This window comes from Phalacrocorax carbo, chromosome Z (assembly GCF_963921805.1).
Source record: "Phalacrocorax carbo chromosome Z, bPhaCar2.1, whole genome shotgun sequence".
In the NCBI taxonomy this organism is placed as follows: Eukaryota; Metazoa; Chordata; class Aves; order Suliformes; family Phalacrocoracidae; genus Phalacrocorax; species Phalacrocorax carbo.
In genome coordinates, this window is record NC_087548.1 from 84,695,619 (window position 1) to 84,718,110 (window position 22,492).

A 22,492-nucleotide genomic window follows, 5' to 3' on the forward strand; every position below is an offset into this window, starting at 1 on the left:
ACCACTATATATGAACATGCCTGGGAACTAAATACACTGAGGGGAAAAACAAACAAACAAACAAACAAACAAACACCCCCCACTGTCATTGCTATGTAACATTCAGCTTCCTGTGGCACAGAGCAAATATTTCAGTCTCTGTACTGTAGGAGCTGACTTACAGAACAGACAGCAAGCTGCAGAAGAGTGTCTGTATATCAAATTTACAACTGATTAATTTATTCCATATCATTCTAGTGCCCGAACTCACATAGTTAGCGTAGATGTCAGTGTGATTCCACTCCAAGCCATCGTCTAGTACTGTGATGACAACACCCTTGCCTGTAATCCCTTTTTGCCATACAGGAATAACATGGAGATCCAGTTTGGGCAGGGATGGAGTTATTCTTGTATCTTGCTGGGGGACAGAAAGGATTAAAGTACATCACCATTTTTATCCGTTTATACTATGCAGGTTCACACTTGTATTTTAAAGGTGCTCTAAGACAACCCAGCCTGAACTTGTATATTTTGCTCAAATTTTGCAAAGACAAAACAAAAATTAGTTTCTTCAAATCCTTGTAGCACTGGAAGGTTTACCCCATGACTTGAAGATCCCTGAAGACCACCTCTGAACAAAGAGCACCTTGTATTTATTGGAGGAAGGCAGCAGAAACATGGAAATGGTAGGGATGTACCGATGAGCCTTGGAACACTGAGTTAATGATCAGACCTGCTAATATTTGCGCTTTTCACTTGATGAGAAGCCAAGGCAGTACCCCACAGTGCAGTGAGCTGCGTTTTCTCCAAATGTGTTTTCTCCTTTGACGTTCAAGTTAGCCAGAGCAAAATAATTAATGGATAAAACAATTAAGGTAGTTGTTTGGTTAGGAACAACTGTGCTGAATCACAACTTTCTGTTTACTACCCTCATTACTGTTCCTGTGGTAAATCAACTGGAAGCATGATTCATCTATAGCCTTCTCTTCCACAGCAAGTAGTTTGAAGAGTAACTCCTAAATGGGTCATTTTTCCTCTCTAATATTGAAAGTGCAGTGCATACATCTAATTTAGAAAACTTCCTTACAAGCCCTATAAAAACACAGATGTAAAAAAGCATTTTCTTTCTCTTTCTCTGTGCATAATTGCATTAGCTGATTGCAGGTTTTTCACCTCTTTGTTTCCAAAGGAATGTTGCATGTAATATGAGGCTTAAAATACCAAATTTGTTATTGGAATGACATTTTTTTATTTTACACTTTCTCTTCTGACTGTTGCTGCTCAGGGAATTATCTGAGATTTCAAATTTTGTTCTCTAGAATCCATCAAATAATAATTTTTTCTGGTGATGTGTGAAGTTACACTGAACAGAGCTAAAAACTGTTGCCATCAAATCATAATAATAAGGTAATAATAAGTTAATTACTTCAAGGCAAGGAATATATTTTGGAAGAAGATATTTAATGCATTTATGCATTTAATCAGAAAAAAATCAATGTGTACCACAAACAAGGGTAAGTATCATGTTTCTGTTTCTCACATGGGAAAACTAGAGGGAAAATAAGTGAAAACTACAGAAAGGTAGAAAACTGTGTCTCCTGGAGAGCAAGACATTGCTGTTTTTACAAAACTGCTTTTCTGAACTCCGTGTGTGTTTGTGTACTTGTCCCATACAGACATCTCGGAAATTTCCTGCTTCCTACTGGAAACAGGCAAAGAAGCAAACAGATATTCAGCTTCAAAGAAAAGTTAAATTCTTAAAGATAACTATTTTTTATGTTGAAAAGAAGTCTGCAGGAATCTTCATGGAAATATTTTATCCTATGTGGTTTATAACTTATTTTTCCTAGCTCAAACAAAGGAAAGAGAGGGCAAAGCATTATATAAAAAGCCTAGAGTTTGGTCGGTTTTCTCGAAGCTGAACTGAAGAAGAGAAAGGTATTCCCAGCTACTTGGGCCACATTTGAGCTTGAGCTTTCTTCTTGATTTGTCGTACCCATCTTTAATCCCTTGCCTATTCTGAGTGAAAGCAATGAAGCCCAGACTGAAGGTAGAGCTGGATGCATAGTGGAAGTACAGGCTCTCGAAATAAACCATATAAAACATGAATTATCATCTGTATTTCTGAGTTGTCACATGCAGACAGAAATTATAGAGCTCAGGAAATTTCTTTTCCTTGAGGTTTTGAACATGTGAGCTACGGAGACCCTCTTCTGTTTAAATCCTAGTCCAAGAGGCTGAAGGTGCTTGTCACGTGCACACATATGCTTTTATTTTCACCTGGAGTGTGCACTCTGCACTGCCAATTTTAATAAAGAAATACATGGCCAGCCTCAGACACGGTAAGGGACTTCTTATATGCCAACAGCAAATATTTTAAAAATTACTATTAAGTTAGATTTAACTGTTACACTGCTTTCTAATATCAACCCCCATCCTAAGCAGCAGCCTGAACTGGCTTTTAGAGTCTGCACAAATGACACTTCAAAGAAAATAGAAGGTTGCCTGGAAATATTATCACAGAGGTCCATCATTTTTATAGCATATGCTAATGAGAGGGACTCTTCGTTTACTCCCTTCAGCGCCATCACTCTGATACCAGTGAAGTAATACAGCTGATAGCAGCACAACGGAAATTCACCATCCCTTCCACAATGAAATGAATTCTTACCAGATACCACTGCTGATTCCACATAGGATCGTTGAAAAGATTTTCTGCTGAGTCTCTCATGGTGGCACGCTTAGTTCGCTTTTTTTCATATTGCTGCTCTGCCCATGACACCTATAATTATTTGTATAAATATGACAAGTAAGCCTCTATAGGTTAGGACTCTCTTAGCCTAGAGGGTAAGGGGTTTCCTCACACAGCAGAATTTTGATGCCTAATGCAAAAGGAACAATGTTTGATGCAGAGAGGAGGATGATTTATACCATAGCATACAGTGTATTTTGGGGAAGAGGCCTTGGTGAAATCACAGTACTATAGAATAATTCATAGAAGTTAATTAAGTACAAGCTGACAGAAGAACTCCTGTGAGTGCCACACAATGCAGGCTTTCACATCAAACGAGTAGTATGGTTAGAAGGTTATCTAGGCGGTGGTGGTTACCAAAACAAGCAAAACTGCTTCTTCCTCCTACCTACATTTTAATGCCCACCTATTTCTACCAGGAGTTAAAAGAAAAGAAGGATTGTCTCAGGCTTTACTCTAACAATCATAATGATGCTGTTACTCATAGCCCAGCTGGACCTTCAAGTCTCCTCCCCAGTGGTGTTTTGAAGTGTGATCAGTTAGTAAGCTACAAAGTTTGTAGTAGTCAGTGTGATAAGTTAGTAAACTACAAGTATTGGATTAACTTAATCACTGGCATAATTGCACTTCCACTGAAAGACAAAATGCTTCAGCGTGTTTTGCTAAAGCATCAGTCCAATGAGTTGCATAGTGTTTGTGCACGGACACAGCTACCTCTAAGTCACTAGGCTGCGTTTTAGAAGCATATCCTGCTTGGCTTCCTTGAATGCGTTACTAAACTCAGTTCAAATCAAACCCTGATTCTGAAACCCATCCCTGTGCTGCGAGCTCCTTTTGGAAAGGGGAATAAAACGCTGTTCACTGCTAGCACCTGGATGGTCACTGTGACACAGATCAAGTCGGTGCTTTTCATCCCAAATTCCAGCCCAGCAAAGCAAACTCAGGTTCCGTAGATTGCCAAGATCCTGCTATAAGCCTCATGTGGAGGATGCCTTGGAGCTAACCTTTCACTTCAAACATCTGAATAGATTTCATTATTTTTCACTGTGATCCAATGGCTTTATGGTCCTTACATCTATCACCATATTTGAAACAATAATGAGTGACTCAGAAATTATGATTAAAAAAAGTAGACTTGATTAAAATATAATTTTTTAGTGAGAGTCTAATGAAAGTTCACTACAAGAGCATAAGCACTTAGAAATGATAGCTACACCAGGCATGTTTACTGAAAGCTCTCTAACGCTGCTCCCTGTGCTATGCATTTAGTGCTAAAACCCCTACGAACCATAGTTAGTCACAGGAGATGAAGACGCCCATGCAGGTGTAAGTATTTGAAAGTACCCTATAGATATCCAGGGCCATACATAGCTGTGCGCACGTTCGAGCAATTACCTTTACCTCTCTTCCCTGCCCAGAGCAAAGCTTGGCCTCCTCATCACCCACCAGTAATTAACAATTAATGACTTCCATGCTTGTTACTTTTTTTGATGTGGACAACTGCACTGAGGGAAATGAGCTGAAACTACCAAGCCCATATGTCAGACAAACAAGCCAAATGTTTGTCACTCAGCAGCTGGGTGAGGTTCCAACCTTCCATCTACGGCAAAAGCTGAAGGCCCTGTGCCAAATCCCCAGTCGCTGATATATAAAGCAGTGAAAAAAATCTTGATTCAGGTCTCTTGCAAGAAAGTAGATTTAGAAACTACTGCAAATACTGGAAGGGGTTAGGAAACCAGATAATTATATCCTTTCAATGTATTCACAGCCTTTCTCTGTGTTACAACAAACACTGGGACACCTATAGGAAGCAGATAAATACTCAGATGAGAGCCAAGTTTTACCCCAGCTTTCACACTTACCATAACGTAAAATTCACGAAGGCGTTACAAACAAATGCAGGATTCCCTTCTCTCTCCCTTTCTAAAGATTGAATTTAAATCTTTTTAAATAGGCTGCTGCTGCACAAGAGTAGCTCTTTGGAGCAAAGGTGCGTGTATAACTACACAGCATTACATGATTGCTTTGTGTTTATATACTTACGTAATGACATAATTACATCCCATTCATTCACATAGTTAGTTTGCATACTAGATGGTAAATAAAAGGGAAATTAGAGTAAATTTAGCAAATCACCTGCAGCACTTTGAAGCTCTGCTTTTGGATCCAAGCATGTAAGCCTGCAATAACGTTTGGCAATAATGTGTGTTAACACAATTGCTTCCATTCTGCTTACAACATTAGAATTCGGTATATTAAACATGGTCATGTTTCCCTGTTTAAGAGACGCATCCGATGTAATAAGTCCAAAAAAGGGAGGAACTGCAACCAAAACTCCATTCCCTGGCATTGAACAGCTGATCATTGGTATGTGTAAATCAGAACGCTAATTTACACTGAAGCTATGGTTTTCAACATCCCCAGTTTAGAATTATTTCACCTAGAGGACTTTAACTGTTAAACCAGCGTTTGCAAGGAGATAGATGGGAGCATACCGTTTCGAAACGGAACAGGCAAAACAAATACCCTGCCTCATCCCTCTCCTTTAAGTCTCCTAGCTACGCATAAAATATTTCCTCCCAGATGACATTTGCATCCAAAACCTCCAGATAACCGATTACTCGTTCTCAAGTGATTTGTCCGTATGTGATAAATTGCTGGTTTTCACAACTGGGTTACTTCATGTTTTGGACTGCTCGTATTTTTACAATGATTGCTGCAATAATGCTGATTTGAAATTCAAATTTCCTCATTCTGAAGTTCGCCAGAAATTGTTTTTAAGAGAGGCTGACAGCATTCTGGTCTGTTCCTTAAATCTGTCACCCACCCCATTTTCTCAGTATGTTAACAAACAGGCATGCTTCTCTCTTAAGCAAAGGCAAATAGATGGGGAGTCTGCTTCACCAGCGGATCGTACCTCAGAGCCCCGGCTCTCCAGTGTGCCTGTCTCTGACTGCAGCGGGATCCCAGTGTACCCAGCTGCTGCAAGTCTAGAACCTGTGATGGATCCTTTCAGAAGGGGTTTTGGCTTGTGAAGGAAGAAGCAAGTCCAGCAAAACCTCAGGCCTTTTCCCCTGCTGCTTTTTTTTTTTTTTTAAATATTCATTCACTTTAAATCAAATCTAATCCCCTTGGTAATTGCACAGACGTGGCCTGATTAAACCTACTGCATCTATGGATTTTTACTTTGAATCGAGCCCTGTGGCTCCTCATCCATATTTTCATCAGACACACATCATCTGAAATTCAAAGCCTGTGCAATGCTGCAGATCTTAAATCTTAATTTGGAAAGCACTTGCAAAAAAATTTGGTAAGAGAGGGTCAGATTCTGCCTGTTAATGACAGAATAATAAAGTATTATTCACACGAGTATGGATGCTGAATATATTAGACTTGCAAAACGAGGAAAGCCTGCCTGTGACCTCATTACAAAGCTAGCAATAGCAATAAGGAGACAGAATAAACAGAGGGCATGAAAAGGAATAAACGTAACACTCACCCGCTCATCATCAGAGAGTCTTTTAGTGATATGAATGGCACTTCTTCGAGACCGCCTTGGATGGCTTTTACGTCTGAATAGGTAGTGATTTTTGAGTGATCCAATCTAAAAGACAGAGGCGTACTTTAACTATCGAGAGGTATTTCCCCACTGCAAACAAACATCAACAATCACAACCTGACCAAATTCATTCTACTTAAAAGAGGAAAGAAAAGAGCAAGAAACTATCTTTTAGATATTGTAATCTAATCTGAAAAACACTCTTTCAGGTAAGAAGTGCTTATCACAGCCAGTGTGCTGCTGGAAGAAACTGGGGGAATAATTTCACTCAAGCTAGTGAAGCAGCAGTCGTTACTACTACAGAACTCAGTAAAGATGTACCTGTAGTAGTGACCAGCATACTCGGAGACAAGGCTTGACACCGACACATTTCAAAGGACAGGTTTTACGTAAGGCCACATGCCAGTTTTATCTGCTCTTCCTGGGGTTCAGCTGAACAGGTGTAAAAAGCTTCGTGTAGCTTCATAAACCTCACTGCGGGGTTTGTTTGTACAGGCACCTACTGAAGTGGCGTCTTCACTGGTGCAGTGGTTGATCACCCTGAGAGCTGGGTGCACCCCGCCAGCTTTAAACACCCCTCTTTCCTAAGGAGGGACGGTTTGAGTGGGGGAGAATCCACTGACTCCAAAGGCAGAACGACCAAACGCACGGAGGGGGGACTGCACCTCGGTTTGAGAGTCCGAAGGACATGACCGTGCCTGGGACGCGGGGCTGCGCGTCCCGCACACCTGCGTGGCAGGGGTTGCCCTCAGCACCGGGCACACCTGGGGAGAGGTGACCCGCAGCACACGCTCCCAGTCTGCTGCCGGCGGGTGCTGCGGGCCACGGCGCGGGTGGGAAGCGGCTCTGTGGAGGAGTGGGGTCCCCAGCGCGGCCAGACCGTGCTGCCTGGCACAGGACCCTCGTCTGGAGGTGGGACGAGGCTGTTACCTAAAGGCGGTTACTCATCCCTGACAACGCTGACGTCACGGCATCCCAAAAAAGCGCCGGGAGGGCCGGCTGGAGAGCAGCCCCGAGATGGCGATGGAGCCGCCGGGGGCGGAAAGGGTGCGGGGGGGCAGGTTGGGGGCGGCGCGGGGCCGGAGGCAGAGCTGCCCGGACCCCTAGGGGAGCCGGGGCGCTCTGCCCGGTGCCTGCCCGGTCCCTGATGGACAGCGGCGGTGCCTGCCCGACCCTCCCCGGTCCCTGAGAGACAGCGAGGGTGCCTGGACGGTCCCCTGAGGGACAGCGGGGCTGCCTGTCCGACCCTCCCCGGTCCCTCAGGGACAGCGGGGCTGCCTGTCCGACCCTCCCCGGTCCCCTCAGAGACAGCGCAGGGGCGCCCTGCCCGACCCTCCCCGGTCCCTGAGGGACAGCGAGGGTGCCTGCCCGGCCATGCCCGGTCCCCTCAGGAGGATCACAGTCGCCCCGCCTGATCCCCGCCTGGATCCCTCCGGGAGAGCACAGTGGCCCTGCCCGACTCTGCGCGGTCTCCTCAGGGAAAGCCAGGTGCCCTGCGTGAACCTCGTCAGGGAGAGCCGGGCCCCCCCTGCCCGCGTCCCTCAGGGACGGCAGGAGCGCCCTGCCCGCTCCCCTCAGGGAGAGCCGTCCCCGGGGCCGGGGGGGGCGGCGGGCGGGGAAGGCGCTTCAAACTCCCCGGAGCCCCGCGCCCGGCAGCCGGGCACAAGTTTCGGGGCAGCGCTGAGGAGGGCGTGAGGGAAGCGAGCCTCGGCGGGGCAGCTGCCCGGGGCTGCGCGGCTCAGCGCGGCGGTCCGCCCCCCGCCCGGCCGTACCTGCCCCACGAGGTCGTAGTCCAGCTCCTCCGCGATGGCTCTGGCGGCGTCGGTGCCCGCCGGGATCTCCGCCGCCCACTCGTTGAGGAACTGCCGCTCGGCGCTGCCGCCGCGGGTCAGGCAGCAGGCGGCCAGCAGCAGCGCCAGGGCCGCGCACCGGCCGGCCCAGCGTCGCCCGTCCATGGCCGCGGGGCGGCGGGGGAGGGCGGCCGGCGGCGAGGCGGGCGGGCGGGCTGCGGCGGGGCGCCGCGTTGCTAGGCGAGCGCGGCGGAGCGGGGCGGGCGGGCGGCCCGGCGCGGGTCCCTGCCTGCCGGCGCGGCGCGGCTGCCCGGGGCTGCGCGGCGCCCAGACCCTCCGGAGCCGGAATGGAAATGAGTGTTTACACGTCAAAACGACGACAGCCATCCTGACGTCAAGTGTACCTGGCCCCCGAGCCGGGGGGAGGGTGGTAATTCCCCCGGGGGGGCGGTGGGAGGCGGGGGGGGGGGGCGCGGCGTGCGCGGGCGGGTCCCGGGGGACGGGGGCGGCCCCTCCCCGCGGCGGCAACTTAGCGGACTTGTCCCCGCGTCTGTGTGTCCGTCCGTGTCCGTGCGTGTGTCCCCTCCCCGGCCCGGGGGTCGCGGGTGCCGCGGGCGCAGGGCTGCGCGGAGCCTCTGCTTTGCGCTGCGTTGCGATCGACGCCTTCACGGCCGGCAGTCGCGCCCCGGGCCGGGGGCGAGGCACGGACCCCCCCCCTCCTCCCCCGACCCCTCCGCGGAGGGGTGCTGCCCCCCAGCCCCGCAGGAGCGGCGCTCGCCTCCCGGCCTCTCTCCGGGGGGACACCCGGGCGGGTAAAATATTTTTCTCTTTTTTCTTTTTCTTTTTTTTTTTTTTTTTTAATAATTAAGCTAATAACCCGGGACCTACTGCGCTTGATGAATGTGCATCATCCCCTGATACTTCTGACACACCATAGGTATGCGGCATTAATTGGCGCCGCTACCCGGTCTGATTACATAACAAATATCTTCATCCTGAAGTACAATTACTCATTTTTAAATATTTTAAATTCTCTTTTTTTTTTTTTTAATCACTTCCAGTGGTCTGCACGTTGCACTTTCTCAGCAATTTGTTAAGTACTCATTTATTTCCATATTTCCATTTTGCAACCACATTTCCCTAGCTCCTTCTCTTTTATTTAGCTTTCCTGCTACCATTTCATTGTCTTTCCTCACATGTCAGAAAACGCCTCTAAAAATTTCCCCATGTTCCCTAAATGCTCTTGCTTCTGCCTCTGAAACTGAACCTTTTAGCAGCTTCAGTTTATAGTTAACATATTTCACTGCTTGACTCGTCCAACTTTTAAACTGGGAATTTTAATGAGTTGCTTTTAGGAATCAGAGCTGTGAATTAATGCTGCTTTCCTTCTTCTGCGTAGTGCAGAGTGACAGGTATGCCTGCCCTACTCTTTGTTGGCTTCCAAAATAGGAAGATATTGGAAAACATAAATACAAAACAATGAGGAGTGGGAAATATTGTAAAAAGCCGGTGTTTTAGTGTCTGAAATCTCAGCCTCAGACATCATTGTGGCAGGATGGGTGCAGTTCTGAGAGCCTCCTGAGGACCCGTGCATTCCCCTCAGGATCGTGACCACTGCAGGTAAAGTACTGGCCATGGCGGGTGCAGGAGCCCCCAGAAAATGGGAGTCTGGGTGGATCAAGGGAAAGGAAGAAGGATGAGTATATAATAAGCATTCTGGAAACGCCAATAGAATATCAATAAATGTCTATATAGAATAGAATACCAATAAAATGGCACACAGCACCGTGCTGGCGTTCACCCATACGCACTTTCTGCAACATGGTACATCAACAGGACAGGGCTTGTCAAAGTCAAGCTGGCAGCTAGGACATGTGTTTTCTGTTCATTTTCATGTATTGTATTCACTGCATGATTTTCTCAGTGAACGCTGCCAAAAATTTATTTTCTTCACTTTCCTGGACAGAAGCCTTAAAGATCCCACTGTTCCATTTTTAGCCCTGTTTCTGAGGCTTTCTCTAAATGCAGTTGTCTCGCCAAGCAACTGCCAGGTCCACGCGGGTTTTTCCTGTGTCGGTTTTACCACTGCTGCGGTTCTACTCAGAACACAAAGGGCTTTTTACCTCTCATTTCTCATCACTGAGACTGCAATTTGGCTTCAATTTTAGGTTTTGTATTAAGCAACTGTGCAGAAACTTTGTCTGCGTGCGGAGATGAAATGAGAGCTATATGTATGTATAATGACAATTTATATTCCCAGGTCTTAAGTAGTGGTTAGAACATCTACATCCCTAAGACTGTTCTGAAAATCTTGGTACTCTATCCTAAATGATTAATTCTTTCGCATGTTTATTTATTGGGATAGCCGTCTGTGCGGGACTTCAGTCAGATGGGCTGCGTACGGAGCCCTGAGCTCTGCTAGGGAACGATCTAACTGCCACACAAACTTGGCCATCCTATCCATTAATGAAGGATGCTGTCCAACCCACTACATTCCCCTCTAATAATAGCACAGTAAAAAGGAACAGCTTGCTCAACAGCATCAGGTGGAGTCAAAGATAATTGTTTCATGCTTCATAAACAATTTAGGTTTGTTGTTTATCAGTGAAAGGTTTATTTAGCCCCTGGTGCGCCCAATGGTATTCTGCCTGTGTGTAAAATCAGAAACACAAGAGCTACTCTAAAAGTGCTATATCTAGTGTGTCACTTCAGTTTAACATGATAGTCAGGATAGACGTGCTTCTGGGGGATCTGTGTTCTGGTAAGGACCTCCGTGCTTCTGGTGGAGAATTGCTGGTAAAGGAGCTCTTGGGGTTTTTTCCAGTGTGTGGAAGCTGAGTGGGAATCATTGCATTTCCCACGCTGAAGTGTCTTCTTGTAGACCAAGAGCAAAATGTTTCCTTGCACATAGGTAAGGTGTCCATCAATAACGGTGTGTAATACTGAGTATGAAATCCGAACCCTCAAAGGACTTACTGCTTAGTGAGGTCCCTTGGGGAAAAGCTTTGGAACATGCCAGGGTCTGTCAGTGCTGGTCGCTTGTGAAGCACCACCTCCTAAAAGCACAGGAGCAGGCAATCCCTAAGTGTAGGGAGTCAAGCAGGCGAGGCAAAAAGCTGGCTTGGCAGACCAGGGGTATTCTTCTAGAAATAAGGAGAAAAAAGAAAGTATATGGCCAGTGGAAACAAGGTCAGGTGACATGGGAGGACTCCAGGGATGCTGTTCGCCGCTGCAGGGAGGAAATACATGCGGCCAAAGCTCAGTTAGAGTTGAAGCTGGCCAGTACTGTGAGGGACAATGAGAAGGGCTTTTTTAAATACATTAATTGCAAAAGGCAGGCCAAGAATAACATTGGCCCATTGCTTGATGAGAATGGTCACCTCACAAGTGGGGACATTGGCAAGGCAGAGACGTTTAATGCTTGCTTCGCCTTGGTCTTCAACACCGGTGGTGGGCTCAGGGACCCCCAGAGCCCTGGGCTAGAGAACCATGGCTGTGGGAATGATAAACTCCTAATAAACCCTGGACTTGTGCAGGACTTGCTGCTCCAGCTGGATCCCTGTAAGTCGATGGGGCCTAATGGGATTCATTCAAGGGTATTTAAAGAGCTGGCTGATATCAGAGCGAGACTTCTCTCAATGATTTTTCAATGCTCTTGGGAATCTGTAGAGAGCCCAGATGACTGGAAGCTGGCAAACGTTGTCCCAGTCTTCAGGAAGGGCAGCAGGGATGACCCCGGTAACTACAGCCCTGTCAGTCTCACTTCTGTGCCTGGCAAAATTATGGAGAAGATTATTCTGGGAGTTATTGAAAAACACCTGAAAGGCAACACAGTCATTGGTCCCAGCCAGCACGGGTTCACGAGAGGAAAGTCCTACCTAACAAATTTGATTTCCTTCTGTGACAAGGTTACCCACCTAGTTGACCAAGGAAAGCCGGTTGATGTGATCTTTTTGGATTGCAGTAAAGCTTTCAATACTGTCTCTCAGAGTCTCCTCCTGGACACAATGCCCAGCACGCAGCTGATAAACACATAGTGCACTGGGTGAGCAATGGGCTGATGGGTCAGGCTCAGAGGGTCACAGTAAATGGGGTTACATCGGGCCGGCGCCCAGTCACTAGTGGGGTTCTGCAGGGATCAGTCTTGGGGCCGGTACTCTTTAATCTCTTTGTAAATGTCTCGAATGCAGGTCTGGAAGGAATACTAATTACTAATACTAATTAAGGTTGCTGATGACATAAAACTGGGAGGAGCTGTTGGTGCTCTCGAGGGCAGCGAGGCCCTGCAGAGGGGTCTGGACACTCTGCAGAGCCGGGCAGTCACCAGCCGCACGGAGTTTAACAAGGGCAAGTGCCAGGTGTTGCCCCTGGGGCGCGGCAGCCCTGGCTGTACGGACACCTGGGGCGCGAGGGGCTGGGGAGCAGCTCTGCGGGGACCCGGGGGCTCTGGCCAACGGCAAGTTGAACACGAGCCCCCAGCGTGCCCTGGCAGCCCCGAGGGCCAGCCGTGCCCTGGGGGGCACCGAGCCCTGCATCGCAGCCGGGCGAGGGGGGGATTGTCCCGCTCTGCCCCGCGCTGGGGCGGCCTCACCCCGAGCGCTGTGGGCAGCGTTGGGCGCCGCAGGACATTGGGGGTATAAAGGTACTGGAGAGTGTCCCGAGGAGGCCACGGAGCTGGGGAAGGGTTTAGAGGGGAAACCGTACGGGGAGCGGCTGGAGTCCCTGGGTTTGTTCAGCCTGGAGCAGAGGAGGCCGAGGGCAGCCTCATGGCGCTCTGCAGCCCCCTCCCGAGGGCAGGAGGAGGGGCAGGGCTGGTCTCTGCTCTCTGGTGACCAACGCCAGGCCCCGAGGGAACGGCAGGGAGATGTGCCAGGGGAGGGTTAGACTGGGCATTAGGGAAAGGCTCTTCCCCCAGAGGGTGGTGGAGACCTGGCACAGGCTCCCCAGGGAGGCATCACGGCACCAGCCTGGCGATGTTCCAGAAGGCCTTGGCCAAGGCCCTCAGAGACACGGTGTGAATTTGGGGTGTCCTGTGCAGGGACAGGAGCTGGGCTCGATGGTCCTTCGGGGTCCCTTCCACCTGAGGACGTTCTGTGAGTCGTTATGATTCTGTGACTGTAGCCCTGAATGAAACCCCCCCCAGTCCTGATTTTGACCTAACAAGGGTAAATCAGCAGTAATGGCTAAAATGTTTTTTATTAAGAAAAGTACATTACAGCAGCGTGAATGAACTCAAAATCAGAACCCACAGGGCAGGAGTCTCTCATTAAAACTTGTATTGCTTCAGCAAGTATAAAGATATTTTCACCTGTCTTATGTTCTGGGTGCCTCCCCTGTAGTGTACTTAGCTCACAGGGGTACATTGAGGAACTTTGTGTTAACAGTCGGTAACTTGCTCCAGGACATCTGGATGAAAATTGTATTGGAGATGTCCTTGCACATCCCACCTGAAAACTTACCCCCATTATAGCCAAAGGCAATATTCCCGCTCTCTCATGCCTAGGACTTTAACCAATGGGCTTTTTCTTCCTCGTTGTCAAAAGGCATGTAAAGGTTTCAGGCCATAGCTGTGTTTTTATACCTGCATTTTTGATCCCTCAAAAAAGATGCCCATGAAAAGGGAGATGGACTGGTTTCAAGAAGCCAAGCCCTTACCGACAACACCCTATTTCCTTGCTCGTTAGTAAGGCTAACACATTTAAACCGATCAATTCTTATTTAAGGCTCGAGTCCATACTTTTGAGCTCAGCTCTCTGCTTAACTGCTGCGGCATTGCTCGGGACACCCGCTCCTGGCCGCTGCGGGAGGTGGTGGCGGGGAGGGGGCTGCACCGGCACGAGGGGCTGAGGCTGGCGTGGGAACGGCTCTGCAGCTGCTCCCGCGTGGCTTTGCGACGTGCCTGCTGGCCACAAACCCGTCCCGTCGGTCAGAACCAGGCAGTCAGGGGGTGACTGCCCCGCGGGGGAGGCTGGGGAGTTCAAAAGCTTCATCCCCTCTGAATGGCAGCTGGTATCCTGAGAAATATATTGATTGCAAGGTGGGAAGCACAGGCATGAAACCCTGCAACTCGTGAAGTGAGAAAGCTGTCACTGAAATGAAAGCACCCTAGGAAGCTATAAAGAGATAAAGTTGCATTCCTTCATCTTGTAGGAGAGGAGCAATTGTCTTTCTTGCTGAGGCAAATAATGAAAGAGCACAGATAAATAGGAAGGGAGCACAAGGAAAACCAAAGGCAGGTAGAAGAATTAAGTTTGTCTGCAGAAAAAAAAATAAAAGTTTTTTATTTTTATTAGAACTTTTAACATCATACATTTCATGTTTAATTTAATAATTATAAATTACTATTTCAATATCATTAAAATATATATTTAAATAATATACTTAAGATAATAAGTAATAATTTTAAAACTTTACCATTTTTAGATTTGGGAAAAGGGGAGTGCCACCATTTTATCATCTCATTATTTTGAAAGGATACTCCTGATGAAGAAGGGCATTATGTAATGAAAATTCATTTTAATTCAGTCACAAGGTAAAAGCCAGAGAGCGAATTCATCTCTGATCTCACTTCATGAAGTCGACCCATTTCGTTTTGAAAAATGGCACTAAGCATTTTTGTCCGCCCACCGAGCTTTCTTTCAACATGTACACTTAATTAGGTTAAAATATTGGTTGTCCTTCATGGGGTAAGCCATCACTGTGGGAAGCCAGGCATGTGTACGAAGGAGGAAGAACATGTCCTGAACGTGTTACCGTGTGCCTGCGCTCTCCGCTGAACCGGCAGAGAAAGGTGAGCCCAGGCCTCGGTGCTGGGGACGGCGCAGACCCGTCCGCTGCACGTCTTGCTCTGGAGAAAACAGCGGTGCAGAGACAGAGACGCGTGCTTGGGGGATGAGCTCGATACACCGGGATCGAAGATCAACCCGACCCTAGTCAAAGTGTTTTGGCTACTGCCTGTCGCCAGCGTCCGCAATCTGAGGGCGGCGCTGGGGCTGTTCTCCGGCCGAGCGTGCAGGGAGCAGCTCCGGGGCCAAGCTCGCTGCCAGTTTTGCAGAAGACCTCCAACTTCCACCCAGACTGCTGAGGAAGAGCTCTGTGCTATCATCCGTGAGGAGCCATGCCTTCTACCTTCTTCGATTTCTCCTCCAAGTGCGTTCGCCTGGAAGAACAACGCTTTGCAGAAAACCTGTTATAGAAAGTGACCGCTGATATTTCTGCCCGCGTCTCATTATAAAATCTACCCGTTATTAACACCGCAAGATCAGTAGATCTTACACAGCTGTCAGGAACTAAATGCTTTTGCAGGATGAAACTTCAGGTCGTAAAGTATGAAACCAACTGGTTACACAGGGGTCGATATTATTTTACTGATGCTATTTGAAAGGTCCACTTTGAGAATGTTAACACTGTTCAAATGGGAATTTGTGTTATATGTAGCTTTAATTTGCTAAGTCAGAGCACCACATTTTAGAATGAGAGTAGCTGGAAACGCAGTTTGATGGCTAAAGTGGATGTGGTAGCTGCTGTAGTTTAATTATTTAAATACTAAAAAGGGCTGTGCTGCTTATATTTAATTTGGCTGAGGACCAAAGAACACTCTTGAAACCCACTCTTTTTCGGCAACACTATTTCTTTTTCTGCAGGAGCCAACACTACAAAGTAATTGAAGGATAGTATGAAAGAAGCCATATGTGTAGGCAATCACATAGAATATGGGAAACACCTGTTTTTCCATCAATTACTGCCTGCGAACTAGTGGGGCATGTTTATTTTGGGGGCATTACATTTGCTTGGGTAATAGCGCATGACACATTTTCAGTTTTACAGCAGAAGAACACTGAGAACAGCTAATCATATCTGTATAAATGAAACACAAACATGCCCTCCCAGCCATACGTGCGGTTAAATGGGGGCCTAATGACACCCCGCATTACCCACTGCACGCTCTCAGGCAAGCAGGAAGCAGTTGGTGAACAACCATCCATTTGTAGCAACCCGGCTAATTCTGTTTACTCTACAGCTCAAACTAATTCAAGCAAAAAGCCTGGAAAATGCATAGGCAGGGCTGAAGGAGAGGTGGAAAACCCCAGAAAAACAGCAATAATGTCATTATTTGGAAGAGACAAAGTACCCCCCAAATTATTTTACTGCTGGCAATAGAAAGAAGCACAGTTGCAAGTTCATATCCTGTTTGTTCGGAATCAATATAACAGATGTGATCAAAGAAAGGAAATATTTTAGGGGAACTTTTCATCAACTTGAGCTACAGAGATATAAACCCCAACATTCTAAAATTCTACATTTATGGGTTATACTTTTAATAATACTTTACTTACAGTAAAGGGCCTTGTTGTTCCTCACTTGCAAGCTCTTCAATAAATCCCTAAGCAAGGACCAATACATTCATAAATTGTTGACGTATTTTAATAACAGCATAAATAATATTTAGCATTGATGAAAACACTGCTGAGAATTCAAAATTACTATTTTCGTTACCCATTTAATTAAAAGGGGGTGGTTTTGTAGAAGTCTTTTTTAGAAGACTACGTACATTGATTAATTGTTCTTAAATGGCTTTTATACAGTGTTCTTCCTCTTCATGTTTCATTTCAAGTGTGATGAAAAAGAGAAAAGACTGGAAAGAACAGAGAGCATAAATACGTGAGAGGATAGTAAAATTACATGGGTAAACAGATTAAGCCCCACTCAGAGCTATATAAAAAGCTATATAAAGAAAAATTTGTCTAGTCATTCTCTCTTTCTTATTTTTTGGAACTTAAGAGGGAGTAACAAAAAGTGACGATAAGTGATGATTTTAGGTTAAAATTTCAGGAAAGCTTTATTGTGTGAGGGAAGGGTAGTCTCACTGAAGAAAACTGGGAGAAACTAAGTTACAGGTGCTTCCTACCAAAGTCAGTGCTGGGCCCATAACGTACACACCTAAGGGAAAAGAATCACAGAACAGAATAGAGTCATGGGATCAATTAGGTTGGAGAAGACCTTTAAGGTCATCGAGTCCAACCATAAATCCAACACTGCCAAGTCCACCCCTAAACCGTGTCCCTGAGCACCACATCTACACGTCTTTGAAACACTTCCAGGGATGGAGACTCCACCACCTCCCCGAGCAGCCTGTTCCAAGGCCTGACAACCCTTTGTATGGGAAGTATTGGCTGACGTTAGATGGTCAGCCTGTTGCAGAGAGGAGAACAGTGCCTGTCACCTACCAAGTTCCTTTTGGCGGTTACCCCAAGCGCAGGTGAACGTGGGGTGAGTGGAAGCATGTGGTTTTCACCTCCATCTTCCCAGGGCATTTCTTTGCGTTCCACCTGACCGGGTGGGATGACCACGTCAGTGTCCGAGGTCACCTTGTCAGGAAGATGCACCTACCCTCTGGAAAACTTGCCTGAAATCAGGCTGATCTGTTCAAACAAGAAAATTCCTCTCATCCTCATTTCAGCTTAAAACACTTAACTTTGGCTTGCATTATGTCAGTGAAGAATAAATTTACGTCTAACTGTTCTTAAACTGAAACTAAAATGTCCCCACGTTGGTTTGGCCAATACAGCCAAAGCAGCACCAGGCTCTGGATAGGCAAGGCTTGTGCCCGTGCTTTGCTGCTCCTCGGGGCAGTATTTCAGGTGTTTGTGCTATGCATCCTGCACTGCTGAGTGACCCTCAGCCACACGTTCTGCTTTTGGATGCTTCCAAGGGCTACCTGTGTACTTGCACCTAAAACTCAAGTGCTGATTTAGATCAAATGATTAAAATCCAGCTTGAAAGGTGCAAGTGTTTGAGCTACTGGAGCACCACTGACAGCTGGATAAGAGTTTTTGAATATTCTTTGAGCTGAGGTTCAGCTATGACAAAGCAATGGCACGGCAGAGGAAATCACCCACCCTGACCAAAGCTGCTGTTGAAATACAGAGCCAGCCCTTCTGTGCACGCGCGTCGTGCGTGGCATTGGAAGCACTTCTGCCACTGCTGAGCAGTGTGGTAGCCAAAGCAAATACAGTTTTTAAGGGTAGGGAATGCATTTAAGAAAACGCTTTAAAGATGCAGTAGCAAAATCAGGGTATCTCCACAGCAGATTCACACAGGATCACACCCCTTCCATCTAATATTGTCCAACAACAGGTCCACCTGGTCCATGCTGCGTGGGACCGCACTGTCTGCTTATTAGAGACTTTTCCAGATACCAGAAGGGAATGCTAAGTAACATGTTTCTCTTTTCTCATACACATACTTGGCCTGCTAAAAATGCCTGGATCTTGCTGTGCTACGCTCTGCATCTGTTGTACTGATGAAGTCTTCCTCCAGAGGAATTTCAGTCGGGTTTTCAAAAACCTTCTGCATTTCTGGAAACATACTTTCAAAATAACAAAACTAAAATGTCACCCTAAATAAAAAAGAATATTAAGTATTAAGGGTACAAAGTCATAAATATCTTCATACGTGTGGTGGGTTGACCTTGGCTGGTTGCCAGGCACCCACCCAGCTGCTCTCTCACTCATCCTCCTCAACAGGGTGGTGGGGAGAAACAAGCTGCCATAGCTCATGGGTCGAGATAAGGACAGGGAGATTAGTTTTGCTGCAGGCAAAACAGATATGACTTGGGGAAAATTAATTTAATTTAATTAATTCAATTTAATTGGCAATAATTTATTGCTGATTGAAAATAGAGTAGGATGGTGAGAAGCAAAAATAAGAAGTAAAACACTTCTTCCCCCCTCCACGGGCTTAAACCCATGACCCCATGATTAAGCGTCCCATGCCAGACCAGCTGAGCTGCCCTGGCCCTGCTGACCTCAGGGAGACCCAGACCTCTTACCACACTGCTGAGGCTTGGCCTTGCACCATCGGAGGAGCGTGGTTGAGATAGGGACCCAGACCACCTCTGAGGATGCCATGGATGAGATAGCGACCCAAGCCCCAACTACAGTCGTCTCCCCAGCAGTCACAAAGAAGCACTGGGTGCGGAGGTGGATGGATCCATACCATCGATTAGTAAGGAAGAGGTGACCCCCTCTGAGCAGCTGCCTTCCCCCTCAGTTTGTGTTGTGGGTTTCCAGCTTAGAGATGGCTTCACCATCTGACTTCCTCATGTCCTACCCATGGTCAGCAGGACGAACCGGAGGATGGCACCTGGGTGTACCTGGGCCTCCCTTTCCCTCTAGTTAGGAGGAGGAAGGGTCTGATCAGGAATTTGAAATAAAGACAGCAATTGGGAGAGATAGCGGACAAAACTTGGACTGGACATCGCCAGGGAGTGGAATAATTGTGGGGAATCTTTTGTTGTAATGTTTTGAAGGGTCAACTGGTGAGTTTATCTGTGTGCGTAAATTGTTCACCTGTTGGTGTTGTGATGATGATACTTTGATTTTGGTATGGGGAATGTTTTGGTGTGGGGAGAGGCACCCATGCGGGAGCGGTTCGCAGTCAGGAACTGTGGCCCATAGAGAGGACTCACACTGGCTCAGGTATATCCTGAAGAACTTCAGCCGAGGGAAGGGACCCATGCTGGAGCAGGAGAAAAGTGTGAGGAGGAAGGAGTGTCAGAGGGCATGTTAGGAACTGACCACAGTCCCCATTCCTCATCCCTGGGCACTGCTCAGGTGGGAGGAGGTAGAGGAGTCAGGAATGAAGAAGCAAAGTTGAGCCCAGGATAGAGGGGAGAGGTGGCTTTACTCTTCATCTTTGTTTCTAACCATTCTCCATTTCTAGTTGGCAATGTTAAATTAATTTTCACCAAGTCGTGTCCATTGTGTCCACAATGATAAATGCTAAGTGATATCCCCGTCTTTATATTGACCCACAAGCTTTTCCACCTCATTTCTTCCCTGCCCCATTGAGGAAGGGGTGTGAAAGAGTGCCTAGGTAGGCATCTGTCACACAACCAAGGTCAACCGACCACAGCCCTTTTTGGTGCCAGTACTGGGTCTGCCTGGGGTGGAGGTCACTCTCCTCATAGCAGCCTGTACGGCGCTGTTCTTCGCATTTGTGGCTAAACCGTCAGGGGTAACACATCAGGGTTTAGGCTATTGATGATCACTGCTCACGTGGCGTTGAGGTTTTCCCTATCTCTTCCACCCTGCCCCAAAGCAAGGAGGCTGGGGGTGGGATGGAGGTTGGGAGAGGACATGGAGATGTTCCAGCTGACCAAAGGGATATCCCATGCCATATGATGTCATGCTCAGCAATAAAAGCTCAGGGAAAGGAGGAGGAATGAGGGACATCATAGGGATTATAGCATTTGTCTTTGCAAGTAGCCATGAACTGAGCTGAGGCTCTGTTTCCCAGGGAGCAGCTGGACATCTGCCTGCTGATGGGACATAGTGAATTAATTCTTTATTTTGCTTTGCTTACATGTACAGCTTTTGCTTTCCTTATTAAACTCCATTATCTCAACCCACAAGTCTTTTCACCTTATTTTGATTTTTTTCTCCCCATTGCCCAGGAAAAGGGAGTGCGTGGAAGGCAGGGTGGGTACTTGGCTGCTGGCTAGGGCCAGCCCACTACAATGTGCCATTAACATATATAAACCATCGCAAAAGTTTTGTACATGTTGAGATTTAGGACTTTTAACATTTGCAGTTAAAGACAGGGGAGCCAAGAAGGGATAGAAGACCCCTTCCCCACCTTTACTGTCACAGCATTTCATGCTGGCATATGAAAGCTGATCCCTGCAAGCAATGCAGAACCAGTAATCACCCAAGGAGCAACGAGCTGGGAGATGCTGCATTCTTTAAACAGTCAGGAAAACCACCCCTAGGCACAGACATCAGGATTACTGAATTGAGCATGTAACCTCAGCTCAGCTCAGTGACATTTTTTTTTTAATATTAAATGCCATAAGGTGACTGCCAGTTATCTGAAGAACTATTTCTGTTACAATTTATAAAAATGCCAGCTTCAGATGTCACTGGATGATTTATTCTCATCCTGTATTTGGGGAAAGCCACAAAAGAAGGAGAAGGGTGCATGCCTTAAAAGCAATCTTCCCTAAATCACTTTTCTCATGCCAAACAATCACAGAAATTTCTTGCTCCTGCATACAAAAGGCGCGTTGTGATTTCCCTAGCTACCAGTGCTGGGTCCAGGGAAGAGCAATCTTCCAGCTTCTCCTCTAAGAAAAGACAATTCATGCAGAGTGCAGTGCCATGGGACAGGGCACACGGGAGAGAGGACCGAGCAGGGCAAATGAGGCTGATTGTGTAAGCAAAGAAAATTCAGCTCCCAGCAAGCTAGGCTTAATTCCAGTGGCAGCTGAAAACATTAAGCATCTTCCAGGATGATGGTGTCTAGCCACAGGCAAAAATGTGTTTTCTGGGGAATACACTCAGTCGAGTATCATTAGAAAGGAGCCATAAAAGGTTAGCGAAATCAAAGCAAATGCATTTGTAACTTTTTGCCATCCAGCGGGACCTTGACAGGCTTGAGAGGTGGGTCTGTGTGAACCTCATGAAGTTCAACAGGGCCAAGAGCAAGGTCCTGCGCAGGGCTCGGTGCAATCCCAAGCACAGATACAGGCCGGGTGGAGAATGGATGGAGAGCAGCCCTGCGGAGAAGGGCTCGGGGGTGCTGGGGGGCGAGAAGCTGGACGTGACCCAGCAGCGTACGCTGGCAGCCCAGACCCCCAGCCGTGCCCGGGGCTGCATCCCCAGCAGCGCGGGCAGCCGGGTGAGGGAGGGGGTCCTGCCCCCCTGCCCCGCTCTGTGAGACCCCCCCGCAGCGCCGCCTCCAGCTCGGGGCTCCTCGGCACGGGACAGACACGGGGCTGTGGGAGCGGGGCCAGAGGGGGCACAGAAATGCTCCGGGGGCTGGAGCCCCTCTGCTGCGAGGCCGGGCTGGGAGAGCTGGGGTTGTTCAGCTGGGGAAGGGAAGGCTGTGGGGGGACCCTATTGCTGCCTTCCAGCACCTGAAGGGGCCTACCAGAAAGCTGGAGGGACTTTTTACAAGGGCATGTAGTGGTAGGACAAGGGGTGATGCTTTGAATGGGAAGAGGGTAGAATTAAATTAAGTATGAGGAAGAAATCCTTCGCTGTGAGGTGCTGAGGCGCTGGCACAGGCTGCCCAGAGAAGCTGTGGGCGCCCCATCCCTGGAAGTGCTGAAGGCCAGGTTGGACGGGGCTTTGAGCAGCCTGGTCGAGTGGAAGGTGTCCCTGCCCATGGCAGGGGATGGGAATGAAATGATCTTTAAGGTCCCTTCCAACCCAAACCATTCAATGATTCTATGATTCAATGCAACTTCAGGCCAATCATCTCGAATAAATGTTTCAGTAGTCCTGTGACAGCCATCAGATTGGGTGTTATTTATAATCAGTATAATCTAGGCTAAAAGGTATGCTACCAATACATTGCTGGGAAGTTGCATGGAACTACATAAACAGAAATACTTGTTTTATCTTGAAA

At 47.5% G+C, this 22,492-nt stretch overlaps 1 protein-coding gene across 1 annotated transcript in view; it reads right to left on the reverse strand.

Moving 5' to 3' along the window:
* PCSK1 (proprotein convertase subtilisin/kexin type 1) overlaps positions 1–8,397 on the reverse strand; it is a 31,639-nt gene extending 23,242 nt beyond the window's left edge. Inside the window, exons 1-4 of the mRNA XM_064438532.1 lie at positions 8,063–8,397; positions 6,231–6,335; positions 2,651–2,761; positions 251–397 (exon numbers count right to left, since the gene is read on the reverse strand). Of these exons, the coding sequence (XP_064294602.1) occupies positions 251–397; positions 2,651–2,761; positions 6,231–6,335; positions 8,063–8,245 (546 nt within the window). The 5' untranslated portion in view covers positions 8,246–8,397. The remainder of the gene's footprint in view (positions 1–250; positions 398–2,650; positions 2,762–6,230; positions 6,336–8,062) is intronic.
* Between the last annotated feature and the right edge of the window lie 14,095 nt (positions 8,398–22,492).